This window comes from Stegostoma tigrinum, chromosome 14, assembly GCF_030684315.1.
Source record: "Stegostoma tigrinum isolate sSteTig4 chromosome 14, sSteTig4.hap1, whole genome shotgun sequence".
Lineage (NCBI taxonomy): Eukaryota > Metazoa > Chordata > Chondrichthyes > Orectolobiformes > Stegostomatidae > Stegostoma > Stegostoma tigrinum.
Window position 1 is genome coordinate 59440456 of NC_081367.1, and position 14575 is coordinate 59455030.

The 14575-nt window shown below is 42.3% G+C and overlaps 1 protein-coding gene across 1 annotated transcript in view; it reads right to left on the minus strand.

Annotated features, from left to right (window-relative positions):
- The window catches only part of LOC125457769 (5-hydroxytryptamine receptor 3A-like), a 33959-nt gene that overhangs the window by 14310 nt on the left and 5074 nt on the right, over positions 1 to 14575 (minus strand). Inside the window, exons 2-5 of the mRNA XM_048542361.2 lie at positions 7160 to 7317; positions 7021 to 7065; positions 6729 to 6838; positions 3136 to 3305 (exon numbers count right to left, since the gene is read on the minus strand). Coding sequence (XP_048398318.2) covers positions 3136 to 3305; positions 6729 to 6838; positions 7021 to 7065; positions 7160 to 7317 — 483 coding nt within the window. The remainder of the gene's footprint in view (positions 1 to 3135; positions 3306 to 6728; positions 6839 to 7020; positions 7066 to 7159; positions 7318 to 14575) is intronic.

Sequence of the window (14575 nt, forward strand, 5' to 3'; positions counted from 1 at the left end):
GTCTTACAAGTGCAGTTAGAAGGACTTTAAACTAACCTTGATGTGGAGGCGCTGGTTTTGGTCTGGGATGGTCAAAGTCAGACATCACACGACACCAGGTTATAGTCCAACAGGCTTAGAAGATTTTAATTGATTAAAATGTAATTTTTAAAGGATTTACATAAACATATTAATCATTTAAAACATTCTGACTGTTAAATTTTTAACAGCATCTTAGGTTTATTTAATACAACATCAGTTGTGACCCTTTGATCTTTTACTTATAAGTTCTGTGTCTGAGGCCACTCTCTCACTAACACCTGAAGAAGGCTCCAAAAGCATGTGTTTTCAAATACACCTGTTGGACCATTACCAGGTGTCATGTGATTTCCCACCTTAACCTAACTTGGCAGAGGTGGGCAAACCAATAGAGAATATGTGAAAAGAATATCAGGGTTTGCAAACTACTTGGAGAGGCAGACAACAATAGTATACAGAATAGTAACTTAGTAGATGAAGTCAGGGTAAGGGAGAACGTAATGAAGCCTGAATTGGGGTAACTGTGTATGTATGTGAAATCACAGAGTACAGTTCACAAGTTTGGGGATTACCGGTGCAGATTACAATGTGAATATATCATGTTGAGGCAAATGACTCAAGGAAGAGTAGCAGTGAGTTTTAAATATTCCCATGTATAAGGTGTTCAGAAAAGATAGAAACTGAAGGAAAGGAGAAGGGGTGGTGGTATTGATTAGGAAGAGCATTGCTGGAGAAAGAGGATGTCTCGAATAGTTGAAAGACAGAACAAATTTGGCTAGAGTGAAGGAACAAAATGGGTTCAATTACATTGCTCAGCATATAGACCTCAAAAATATAGGCTATAATTCTGGGGAGGCAGTGGCAAGTGGTAATGTCAATGGACTAGAATTCCAAAGCCCTAGTTTAATGATTTGGGACAGTACATTCAACTCTCACTATGGCAGATGGTGAAATTTGAATTCATTAAAAATCTGGAGTTAAAAGCTTGCCTAATGCTGGCCATGTAACCATTGTCAATTGTTGCAAAACCCCACCTAGTTGACTAATGCCCTTCAGAGAAGGAAATTTGCCATCCTTACCTGGTCTGCAAGTGATTTCAGTCCCACAGAAATGAAGTTGACTGGAATGACCCTTTGAAATGAAGGTAGCAAGCCATTCAAGGAACAATTAAAAATGGGCAGGAAATGCTGACCTAGCTGGCAACACCCACATCCCATGAAGAAATTAAACAAAAGCATATCGTGGGAAGATTGCAGAAGAACAAAACTGCAAGGAATTTACAGAGCAACGCCAACATCACCGAGTGGTACTTTAAATATCCAAATCAAGACTGAATACTGGTAGAGTCAAGGTACTGATTGCAACGGCTAGTCCAAGATTGGCCAAGAGGATCAAATGTCAATGGGGTATCATCTACAAGATGGTAATGAACATAAAACAGTACAGGCCCTTCGGCCCACGGTGTTGTGCCAACCTATTATCCTACTAAGATCAAACTACTCTGCATGCCCTACATTGTTCTATTATCCATGTGCCATAACTATTGGTAAGGTTTAAGATGATGGTGGAGAATGATTACGGTCAATCCAGAATAAGAATGAAGTCAATTGGTAAGGAGCCAATTTTGAGTGAGAACAGAGCTGGGCTGGATGGACGAGAAGAAAAACCGAAAGAGCTGCGGATGCTGTAAATCAGGAGCAAAAACAGAAGTTGCTGGAAGTCACCGGACCTGAAACGTTAACTCTGTTTTTTCCTTCACAGATGCAGCCAGACTGCAGAGACTGGAATGTCAGGTTTGTGGTAGAAACTATAATTGAGCTATGCCAAAGAGGAGATGGTTCAGTCACAGACAAGGTACATTCCCACAAACTGCCAACGGTAACACAAACAAATCCAGAGCTTCTTGAATGACAAGAGATAAAAATCAAAAAAGAAGAAAAACGTGTCCTTCTGGTGTTAAGTGAAAATGCAACTGAGAAGTAAAAGAAATACAAAAGGTTCAGGGAGGTGGTGAAAAAGCATATTAGAGAAGCAGAGAGGAATTATGAGAAAAAACAGGCAGCCAACATAAAGGGCAATTCATGAAGTCCTTGATAGAATATAAAAAGAATGGTAAAAAGGAGGAGTAGGGCTGACTGGGGGATCAAAAGAGCAATTTATAGCTGGAGGTGAGGGCATTAATTGAATACATTGCAAAAGTATTTACCAAATAGGTAGATAGTGCCGAGGATACTGTGGCAGAGGAAAAAATTGTCAGCAGATATGTTCAAAATTGACAAGAAAGAAATGTTGGCTAAATTGTTGGTAATTAAAGTAGACAAGGCACTGCCAAGACAAAACTCATCCAATGATACGGACTGAAGAGAGAGTGGAAATTGCAGGGGCACAAGCCTGTTGTGAGGATGGATTGGAGAGGTTGAAACTGTTCTCTTTGGAAAGAACACTAAGAGGAGATCTGTTAGAACTTTTCAAAGTCACAAAGAGGCTGAATAAAGTAGACAGGGAGAAATTGTTTCCACTTTTCAAAGTAAGAAGGAGAAGGCATAGATTTAAAGTGATTGGCAAAAGTGGCAGAAGTAATATGAGAGAAAGAACCTCTTCACACAGTGAGTGGTTTAGATCGATGCACTGCTGGAAGTCTGATGGAAGCAGGTTCAATGGAGTCATTCAAAAGGGCATGATGAATATCTAAAGGAAAACAAAGTGCAAGGGGATGGGGAATAGGGAGGATTGTGCTATTAAGTCATGACGCTCATTTGGAGAGCCAGTGCAGGCATGATGGGCTGAATAGTCTTTTTCTGTGTCATAACACTTCTGTGATTCAGCCAATAATAGATCTCAAAGTCATTATGAGATCAATAGCAACAATTCCAGAAACATTGCTATTAGACTCCCCACACACGAACCACTTCAGGTACCACTACTGAATTCATTCAGTCTTCCAATCTTGATCAACAGCTGAGATTGCTCATGAAATCTGTTATGTTCTCATTAGAATATAGTCTGCTGAGTTTGTGCACTTTCTCCAACATCTTGCTGATATCTTTAAATTACATTTCTCACTTTAAAATAGTCTGTGTTACTTCACAACTCAGAATTACCCTGATTAATCATTACCATAAAAGGTGATGGATGAAGCTGTCAGTGGACATTTTTGAATGTCAAATGGAAAGTACAAGATATTGAGATTACACGAACTGACGATCCTCAGCGGTTTCCCACAGATGACCAGCCCTGTATGATGCACATACAGATATGGGGTTTCGGGGGATTTGTCTTCATCAACCCTGTTTCAAACACAACCAATTAATCATTTCATTTTCCATTGAACTATCAGTTTCATTTTTAAATAAAAGACAACAGACACGTGAAAAATGGAGCTTCTCTTTCTAATCAAGGAAAGATGGCTTAGTGTTTGTCATGGCTCAGTGAATTATACCCTCTTGACCTTAAAGTAAAAGATCAGGTTTCAAACCCCACCTTGGGGACTTGAGCACACAGTCCAGACTGACAATCAGCGCTGTACTGGCAGATGTGCTGTCCTTCCAGAGCACACTGTGAATAAAGGTCATTTTATTCTGGATAGAATGTTCGCTCCCATCTATCTGACTTCTCATAAGGCGGCTTTGGCGAAACTTGCCTGTGGTGTGAATATACCAGAATGTGCAAGTGTCCATTTGCTTGTGAAAGCACGTATGCATGCATGCATATAGGAATGTAACACCATAAGACCATAAGACATAGGAGTGGAAGTAAGGCCATTCGGCCCATCGAGTCCACTCCGTCATTTAGTCATGGCTGATGAGCATTTCAACTCCACTTACCCGTAGCCCTTAATTCCTTGCGAGATCAAGAATTTATCAATCTTTGCCTAGAAGACATTTAACGTTCCGGCCTCCACTGCGCTCTGTGATCATAATTTCCACAGGGCCACCACTCTCTGGCTGAAGAAATGTCTCCTCATTTCCGTTTTAAATTGACCCCTTCTAATTCTGAGGCTGTGCCCATGGGTCCTAGTCTCCCCCGCTAATGGAAACAATTTCCCAGCATCCACCCTTTCTAAGCCATGCATTATCTTGTAAGTTTCTATTAGATCTCCGCTCAACCTTCTAAATTCTAATGAATACAATCCCAGGATCCTCAGCCGTTTATTGTATGTCATCGAATGTAAGTGGATAGGCATATTGGTACACTCTTATTTGAGTGGAGAGGTTGCATGGTTAGTCTGTTTGTGCATGTGTGAGGCATGTCTATAGTGGGCTAAATTATGGATGATTCTGAAGGAATCAGGAAAGTTGGAGAATGGGAAACACATCTAAGGGAACAAAGATCTTCCCACAGTCATTGAACAGCCACTTGGACTTACACAAGAATAGATACAGGAATCCCACTCCTGAGGGTCACAAGAGAATAACTAAAGTGGTAGGCCATTTGGCACAATGAATCTGCTCCACAATTTAACAAAATTATTGCTGATCCTCTACCTTGATGCCATTTTCCCACATTATTTCTACATCCCTTGACATCTTGAATATCTAGAAATCTTATCAATCCTGGTCTCAAACATGTTAAGGATTGAACTTCTACAGCCCTCTGGGTAGAGAATTTCAAAGGTTCTCAGTCTACCGCTTATTTTGGGACTAGGTTCCTCAGTTCCAAACACCACGAACAAGGGAAACACCCTTCCATACCTGTAAGAATTTTAATATTTGAATGAAATCAAAAGGTTTCCTCAATCTCTCCTCACGGGAGGATTCTACCATCTTATAGTCAAGTCATCAAAGCTCAGGGGCACTAATCAAAGCTATCAATGTACTGTGCCATTGCTGGTACTGCGCTCCAGTCACATGATGATCTTTGGTGGATCATAGCTTTTGTCATTGTTACAAGATCATGAGAAGGGAATGTAATATGATGGCGGTGGTGGAAGACTTTTAGAGACCATGAGCAGATTGCACCCTGGGATAGGCTACACTTTGGAGTGCTCTTCCACAGATTCCAAGAGCCAAATTAAGGACACCCTCCCCAGACAAACCCTGCTCAATGCCAGTCCATACAGGGAAATCTGTTGAGCTGGCTGACTTTTGTGCACTATTCCTACTTAAGCTGCATAGTGAGTAAGTCACTACAATTGGGACAGACATGAATATGCAGGTGGTGAGCTGACAACCTATTGGATTTAACAAAGGCCGGCCCTCAGACCTATCGGTGAGGGAGAATTAAATCCAGCTCAGTGTGCATGCACACACAGATGGTGTAAAAATGTTTGCGTGTTATGATCGCAGCTGATGGAACTACTAGAAAAGTCTATACTCATTGGAGTTTAGAAGGATGAGGGGAGACCTAATTTAAACTAACAAAATACTGAATGGCCTGGGCAAAGTGGACGTCGGGAAGATGCTTTCATTGGTAGGAGAGCCAAGGACTCGAGGGCACAGTCTGAGAGAAAAAGGAAGACCTTTCAGAATGGAGATGAGGAGAGGTGAATCTATGAAATTCATTGCCACAGAAGGCTGTGGAGGCCAGGTCATTGAGTACATTTAAGACAGGTGGATTATGACAGGGGGAGAAACACTGAAGGCCATTAGTTTGTTTTTGATCCAGGGTTGATTTTCAGTTTATGAAACAAATCAAAAGTGTTTAGGGTGACTTGGAGGAGACATGTTAGGGGTAGAAGCATAGATAGATAGGTTCTTGATTATCAGGGGGATCAAGGGTTACAGGGAGAAAGCAGGAGAACGGGGTTGAGGAACTTATTAGCCACGGTTGAATGGTGGAGCAGACTCGATAAGACAAATTGCCTAATTTTTACTCCTATGTCTTAAGGTCTTAGGTCACTTCCCAGAATGAAACCTGGCTTGTTGGGTCATACTTGTTTTAGTGAATGAGGTAGCCATTCGCAAAAATAGTCACAGGGTGCTGAAGAGCTTCTTTAACAGAACACAGAGGTTTATTACACAAAGGACAGAAACAAAAGAGAACTTGCTACCTAAATACAGATCAGAGTTGGAATTTTTTTTTAAATCACACCAGAAAACAAAGTCCCATCCTGTTTTCCAACACTATAAATTGTAAAGACGCAAAACTGGAGAAACAGCTCCTCTAATTCAGATCTTTAATTTCTACTTCTTTGCTACGAACACGGAAATCTTCTGACATGAACACTCAAACTGAGAGTTTAGATTTTCAAAGCTTCTGATAGCTTGCATTTTTCTAACACAAAGCACACTTTTCCATTGAAGTAATTGTGCTTTTCTTGAACTATTCTATAATCCTTTCTGGAAGGGAGACTGTAGTTGCTTCTCCTCCTATCATGTCTCCTCCAAGTCACCCTAAACACTTAGGATTTGTTTCATAAACTGAAAATCAACCCTGGACCAAAAACAAACTAATGGCCTTCAGTGTTTCTCCACCTGTCATAAACCACCACAGTAAAAGCGTTCTGCATTAATATTCCACAGGGTCCCATATATACATGTGGACATCTATTATCTCAGGATATAGATATGACTACAATGGTAGCAACTCACTGTAGCCATACCTATCCATCGACTGAACACTGTGTGGAAGCTGCTAACAAGCGAACATTTCTGATAAATTAAATATTCAGAGAGTAAGGCCCTGAGAAGACACCTTCAGGGTGAGACTCATGTTCATCTTGGTTAAGAAATTTCAGCCTGCAAGAGGATAATACACTAAAGTCTACTCACATCTCAAGGATGAGGATATCGGGAATCCAGAGCTTCTCCTTAGGCAGAGCAACCAATTCTTTCCCGCCGAAATCTGATGGGTCCCACACCAAGAAGTCATGAAACCACCTCTGCAAGGCAAGATAGAGATCCTTCTACAACCTTTAATAGAGGGAGGGAAGCCCCAACTCTAATAACCCTCCCATCCAACACCCTCCTAATCACCCTACCTCCTTCAACCATCTTGCCATCCTGTATTGCCCTCCCTTACCCATCACAGCCAGATCCACCACCACCACCCCTACCCTTTTACCTGTTCCATCCATAGATATGTTGTTAGAATTTCTTGCTTCTCATCCTTGGAGAAAAAAAGTAAAATGAGAGGCATAAAAATTTAAGATCTGAAAAGTTTTGACAATGTATAAGAGCATGGGCTTGGAGTATCTCCATACCAGACCAAGTATCGCATGGAGGTGGATGGTGAGGTTGATTTCCAATGGCTGACTGAAGTTCTTCACAGGGCGAATTGCTGTATTTTCAAAAACTTCAGCAAACGTTTTTATGAATCGTGCTCCATCTGAGTCAGAGAGACTGAGGTAGGAAAAGTTACCTGTGAAAGAAAAGAAGCAACAAGAATTTTCCAATACCCAGGTGAACCAGGAAGGAGGAGATGAGGAGAACATTTATTTACACAAAAAATCATAGACTGGATTGAGAGTCTTGTGCGAGCGCAAGCCTTTTCAAACATGGTGTTAAGAAATAATGGGAACTTATCAGAAAGACGTGGCAATAGTAATAGAGTAATATAATTTTCACATAGACTGAAGAAATCAGATGGCAATGATTTCCCAGTAGAGGTGTTCATAGAATGGATTCAGGACAGTTTTAGGCAAATAAGGTTTGTAACCAACTACAGACCGGCTACTAAACCTGATACTGTGCAATGAGATAAGGCTAATGATTGACTTCAGATGTCCTGGGAGATTACCACCATCAAATCACATATTTTACTAATTTAACAATTAACAAACACTGCCCATTTGTGTTAGTATTGCATAAACATTTTCACTTGACATGGGCACCTTTCCCCCCGCAGGGATGCTAATCAAATAATTTAATTTATAAGTCCTTTTGATTAGGCTACATTGAGTTCTGAACTTCAGTGCTCAATAACCTCAATCATTCACCATATAAAAGGCAATAGGACTCAAATATTATGTCCTGGTTGAAATGTTGGCTATAGTTATTTTTGACTGCCCATTTCTTCATGGTGGTTTGTATAACTTTAAGGTTTTATTGAGCCACGTTGTCAGCTCCCATGAACTATTTTCAGAACAAAAAAACAGTGGCTAACTTGGAAAATTCATCCGTTGGTTTTAGTAATGTTTCTAATTAATTTCAGCGAGCCTCTTTTCCCGTAGATTTACAGAGGCATAGAGATCTATAGCACAGTAAAAAAACCTTTGGCCCAACATGCTCATGCCAGTAGAAAACAACCACCTAACTATTCTAATTCTTCTGCATGGAGTTTCGGTTAAGAGAAGAGATGTTGGAAATCTGATGCAAAAACAGAAAATCATAGGCAGCATCATTGAATCCCTACAGTGTGGAAACAGGGCCTTTGGCCCACCAAGTCCACATTGACCCTTGGAGCATCCCACCCAGACCCATCCCCCTAATCAACTCATCCCTGAACACTACAGGCAATTTACCATGGCCAATTCGCCTACCCTGCTCATCTTTGGACCATGGGAGGAAACCCACACAGAATGCACAAACTCCATACAGACAGTCACCATTGGGTGGAATTGAACCCAGGTTCCTGGCACTGTGAAGTAGCAGTGCTAACCACTGAGCCACCATGGTTGTGAAACTCAGCATGTCAATAAACTAATGCTAATTGACTAAGACCAGTAGACTCATCAGATGAATCTTGGATAGTTGTTGTATAATTGCACAGATCTCAAACACAAAGCCTTTAAGATCATTAGATCAAGACTCATGATACTCAAGTATAGAAAGTCTCCCCGCTCACTCAATCTCCTCTTCTCCAAGAGAAACAACCCCAGTCTATTCAATTTGGGGTGGCATGGCAGCATAGCAGTTAACCCTACTGCCTCACAGTACCAGGGACCCAGGTTCAATTCCACTACCTCTGTGGAGTTTGAATATTCCCCAGCGTCTGTGTGGGTTTCCTCCGGGTGCTCTGTTTTCCTCCTACAGTCCAAAATTGTGCAGATTAGGTGGATTGACTGTGCTAAATTGTCCATAGGTGTTCAGGGATGTATAGATTAGATGAGTTTATAGGAGGATGAGTCTGGGTGGGATGCGCTGAGGTTCAGTGTGGACTTGTTGGGCCGAAGGGCCTGTTTCCTCACTGTAGGGATTCTATGATTCAATCTCGCTTCATGACGAAGAATCTCTGCTGTAGGCAACATTCCTGGTTAACTAAGTTCACCAAGCAAATAAACACTCTGCTTGCAAGCTAGTCAAATATTTATAATGCAATAAGGGTTTAAGTAATCATACAATTTGGGTGCAATGTGCAAGTCTGAATCATGTCAGTCTACATATTCAGTTGTAATAAACCTCCAAACATCCAACTCAGAAAAAGCTTGACTCATTGTTGCAGACATTGCATGGGCTAATATATAAAAACCATGAAGTATGTAGTAAAAGAAACAAATTGTAGATGCTGTGAATTAGGAACAAAAGCAAAAACCTGCTCGAAAAGCTCAGCAGGTCTAGCAGTATCTGTGAAGGAAAAAACAAAGTTAACGTTTCAGGTCCAGTGACTCTTCCACAGAACACTTGGTGGCAGGGAAAATGTCAGATTATATGCGGAAAATAGGGAGGGTGATGGGGTGGGGAATAAATGATAAGATAATGCCTGAAGAGAGAGGAGAGCAGTTGGATAGACAAGGAGTTGATAACGATTAGGTTGGGAGGGTGAATAGTTGTGAATGGGGACTGTTAGTGACTAACAGCAGGGGTTGTGTAATGGCAGACTATGTGGTAACAAGGTTGTTATATGGGGTAGGGACTGGCACATGGGAGAGTTTAGGCCCTAAAGTGACTGAACTCAATATTGAGCCCAGAGGGCTGCAGGGTCCCCTAGCGGAAAATGAGGTGTTGTTCTTCCAGCTTGCACTGAGGTTCACTGGAACACTGCAGCAAGCCAGGGACAGAGATGTTGGCCAGGGAGCAGGGTGGTATGTTAGCATACAGAAAATGAAGTATGTATTGTTGTCAGCAAGTGGTTGTATCATTGTGGCAGCAAGCAGGTGCTAGAAAATGGTGATAACAAAAGGGTATGAGTAGCTGATAAAAGGTCAGTTGTGAAAAATGGTTTTCCGAACAGTCATGCACCACTTGCGTATTCAGAAGGAATTACCATTGTCAGTGGCAATGAATGATCAATAAAACTAACCTAAGCAGAAAGTCTGATGCAACAGTTATTGCCTCTATATCTTTGAATATTTTCTAAAAGCCACTTCTGTGCAAATCTAAAGAATATGCCATTGGAGTGTTGCTAGTTTTGGTACAAGTTTGAAACAGTTATAGTAGGTAAGCAGCATTTACATAGGCTTAATTCTGCAATTACTACTGGAACTGTCAGAGTCAACAAAACATCCAGATTTTGTACAAAGTGAATGATTTCATTCACAAAGCAATGTCCAGCACTTTGCGACACATGCCAGGTACTTTTTATAACAGACAGTTAAAATGTGCAAGAGGTCCAAGTGCTTAAAGAAAGCCAAAGAGCATCATAATTCTCCACAGTAGCATATGAAGAAAAGTCAACCAAAGAAAATAGTCATTACAAGCTGCTACCATGGCATGAAAACAGTTTAATGAAGTCCAAGCGATAATTGAAATGCTGCTGCTCGTAGACTCCAGTCAGAAAGGACCATGGTCAGTTTACCATCAGATGAACACTGCTAGAAAAGCTGAAACAGTTACCTGCATCCTGATGATATATGCCAAATGAAATAGCCAACATGTGCTGTGTGCCAAGCTTGACACTGATAATTAGTCGTAAATATCAATACAACTTCTTAGGATGGATGAATGAAACTTTTCCATGTCATTGCTGTACCAGCATGCATTGATTTATATGTTGTTTTGATCACAAGATAATCAATACACACCTTCCAACACCAAAGATTCCAGACCACAATATTGAGTCTAACCACAATGAGCCTCTTCCCAGACCAGTTTGATTCTAAAGATGACATTAATGACAATGTAGCATTAACATAGAAGATGACACCCAACCCAGCATGAACTGTGCTCATTAATGCTTGAGTCACATTCAAAATAAGCTCAAACTGGAACTGGACTCCATTGTACAAATTAACATCATTCACAAAGTCAGGCATTACACTGATTAGTCCGTCTTCCATTACTTTGTGTTTTGAAGAAACATGGCACTTTTTGTATTTTTAGATCCAAGACAACTGAACAGTGCACTAAAAAGTGCACTCCAGGACTTCCAATTCCCTGGCCCCCAACACCTCATATTCACCATGGACGTCCAGTCCCTGTACACCTGCATTCCGCATGGAGATGGCCTCAAGGCCCTCCGCTTCTTCCTGTCCCGCAGGCCCGACCAGTCCCCCTCCACTGACACTCTCATCCGCCTAGCTGAACTTGTCCTCACACTCAACAACTTCTTTTTTGACTCCTCCCACTTCCTACAGACTAAGGGGGTGGCCATGGGCACCCGCATGGGCCCAAGCTATGCCTGCCTCTTTGTAAGTTACGTGGAACAGTCCCTCTTCCGCACCTACACAGGCCCCAAACCCCACCTCTTCCTCCGGTACATTGATGACTGTATCAGCGCTGCCTCTTGCTCCCCAGAGGAGCTCGAACAGTTCATCCACTTCACCAACACCTTCCACCCCAACCTTCAGTTCACCTGGGCCATCTCCAGCACATCCCTCACCTTCCTGGACCTCTCAGTCTCCATCTCAGGCAACCAGCTTGTAACTGATGTCCATTTCAAGCCCACCGACTCCCACAGCTACCTAGAATACACCTCCTCCCACCCACCCTCCTGCAAAAATTCCATCCCCTATTCCCAATTCCTCCGCCTCCGCCGCATCTGCTCCCATGATAAGACATTCCACTCCCGCACATCCCAGATGTCCAAGTTCTTTAAGGACCGCAACTTTCCCCCCACAGTGATCGAGAACGCCCTTGACCGCGTCTCCCGTATTTCCCGCAACACATCCCTCACACCCCGCCCCCGCCACAACCGCCCCAAGAGGAAGCCCCTCGTTCTCACACACCACCCTACCAACCTCCGGATACAACGCATCATCCTCCGACACTTCCGCCATTTACAATCCGACCCCACCACACAAGACATTTTTCCATCCCCTCCCCTGTCTGCTTTCCGGAGAGACCACTCTCTCCGTGACTCCCTTGTTCGCTCCACACTGCCCTCCAACCCCACCACACCCGGCACCTTCCCCTGCAACCGCAGGAAATGCTACACTTGTCCCCACACCTCCTCCCTCACCCCTATCCCAGGCCCCAAGATGACATTCCACATTAAGCAGAGGTTCACCTGCACATCTGCCAATGTGGTATACTGCATCCACTGTACCCGGTGCGGCTTCCTCTACATTGGGGAAACCAAGCGGAGGCTTGGGGACCGCTTTGCAGAACACCTCCGCTCAGTTCGCAACAAACAACTGCACCTCCCAGTCGCAAACCATTTCCACTCCCCCTCCCATTCTCTAGATGACATGTCCATCATGGGCCTCCTGCACTGACACAATGATGCCACCCGAAGGTTGCAGGAACAGCAACTTATATTCCGCCTGGGAACCCTGCAGCCATATGGTATCAATGTGGACTTCACCAGTTTCAAAATCTCCCCTTCCCCTACTGCATCCCTAAACCAGCCCAGTTCATCCCCTCCCCCCACTGCACCACACAACCAGCCCAGCTCTTCCCCCCCACCCACTGCATCCCAAAACCAGTCCAACCTGTCTCTGCCTCCCTAACCGGTTCTTCCTCTCACCCATCCCTTCCTCCCACCCCAAGCCGCACCCCCAGCTACCTACTAACCTCATCCCACATCTTTGACCTGTCCGTCTTCCCTGGACTGACCTATCCCCTCCCTAACTCCCCACCTATCTTCTTTACTCTCCATCTTCGGTCCGCCTTCCCCTCTCTCCCTATTTATTCCAGTTCCCTCTCCCCATCCCCCTCTCTGATGAAGGGTCTAGGCCCGAAACGTCAGCTTTTGTGCTCCTGAGATGCTGCTTGGCCTGCTGTGTTCATCCAGCCTCACATTTTATTATCTTGGAATTCTCCAGCATCTGCAGTTCCCATTATCTCTAGTGCACTAAAAAGCTGTCCACACAAGATTTCTGTGCTGGATGAACTTCATCCCAATTTTCAGGCACAATATATTTTCCAAGCTTGATGCCAGGAATATTGATCTGTACATTACTCAGGAGCTGAATACTTTTAGAACACACTTCACAAGTTACTGTTTTCGAAGATCAGTAGACACAATACACTTCAGCAACATATCTAATCAATTCATAGGTTGCCTCGGTGTGGGAGATGATGCCGCAGCTCGCAAGAAAATAAGACATGCTTATGGCTTAAACCTTCATGTATAAAACATACAGAAAGAAAACAATGCTTCATTTCAACAGCAGAATATGTCTGAACATGAATCATACAAACAACGTTTTTGAATTAACAACTCTTCAAGTAATTTTAGACCTGATCTTACCAAAAATGGTTTTACAAAAGATGTGTATGCCTCAAAACAAAAAGGTAACTTGCAAAGATATTGCAGATTCTTTCAGTTTGGATACCTGTACAGTCCAGTTTTGTGACCAAAGTGTCTCCAACTTGAGATTTGTCCTGCAAAGATATATCCTACACCTGATAGAAAGATGAAATATGTTTAAATTCCTCAACAAATTGCTTTATCTTCTCGCTACTGTATTCTTCAATTTTATGATCGCTCCTTGCGTACTATTTGGATGTAAATGCACCCCAGAAAGACTTCTGAGCATATCTAGTCCAGTGTGACAAACCTATTAAATCCAGTTCTTGTGACAGTTCAGGCAAACTATTCCAAGACGGAAGGCAAATTCTCATTTCAGATTTCCAAATACAAATGTTCTACACCTATCTATTCACAAAGATCTTATTGCTCATATTGACTACAAACTATTGGAAACAATCTGTCACAAACCTCTCACAAGTACATGTCCACTACCACACTACCTATTTGCAAAGATCCAAGGATATGAATTAGAAGTACAATTTAAATCAAGTTCTCTGATGACTATTCCCAATGCATGTAGCAGATTTCTCAATCCTGGTAAGAACAAAGGGTATCTACTAAATTTATGAGTGGATAATATTGAATCCAAGTTTGAAGCCTGTCTCTGCATTGATCTCATTCATTTTGGTCATAGCCACAAAGGGCATTCATTGATCAGATGGTGGCCTGTAAACATTCAACAGGTCCCTGAACTGGTACAGAAATAAACTGAGACTCTCTAGGAATGTAATTTTCAAAACATAAACAAGAGATTATTCCATAATCTCTACATTAAGAAATGCTTGACCATATACACAGCAATCATATTGCACAGAAAAATAAACCAAGTGATTGGTACATAAATCTACCTGTTGGCTTACATCAATAAAGGGCATCAGTCGACTCCAAGTCACCTGAAAGATGTCAATTCCATCAACCTCAGCAATAGAAAAAAAATCATTCATCCTGTTAAAAATTACTTCTGAGCCATGGTACAAGATTGCAGCTGATATTTTCCATGTACAGAGAAACAAAAATATCCTAATGAGTGGCTATTTCACCAAAT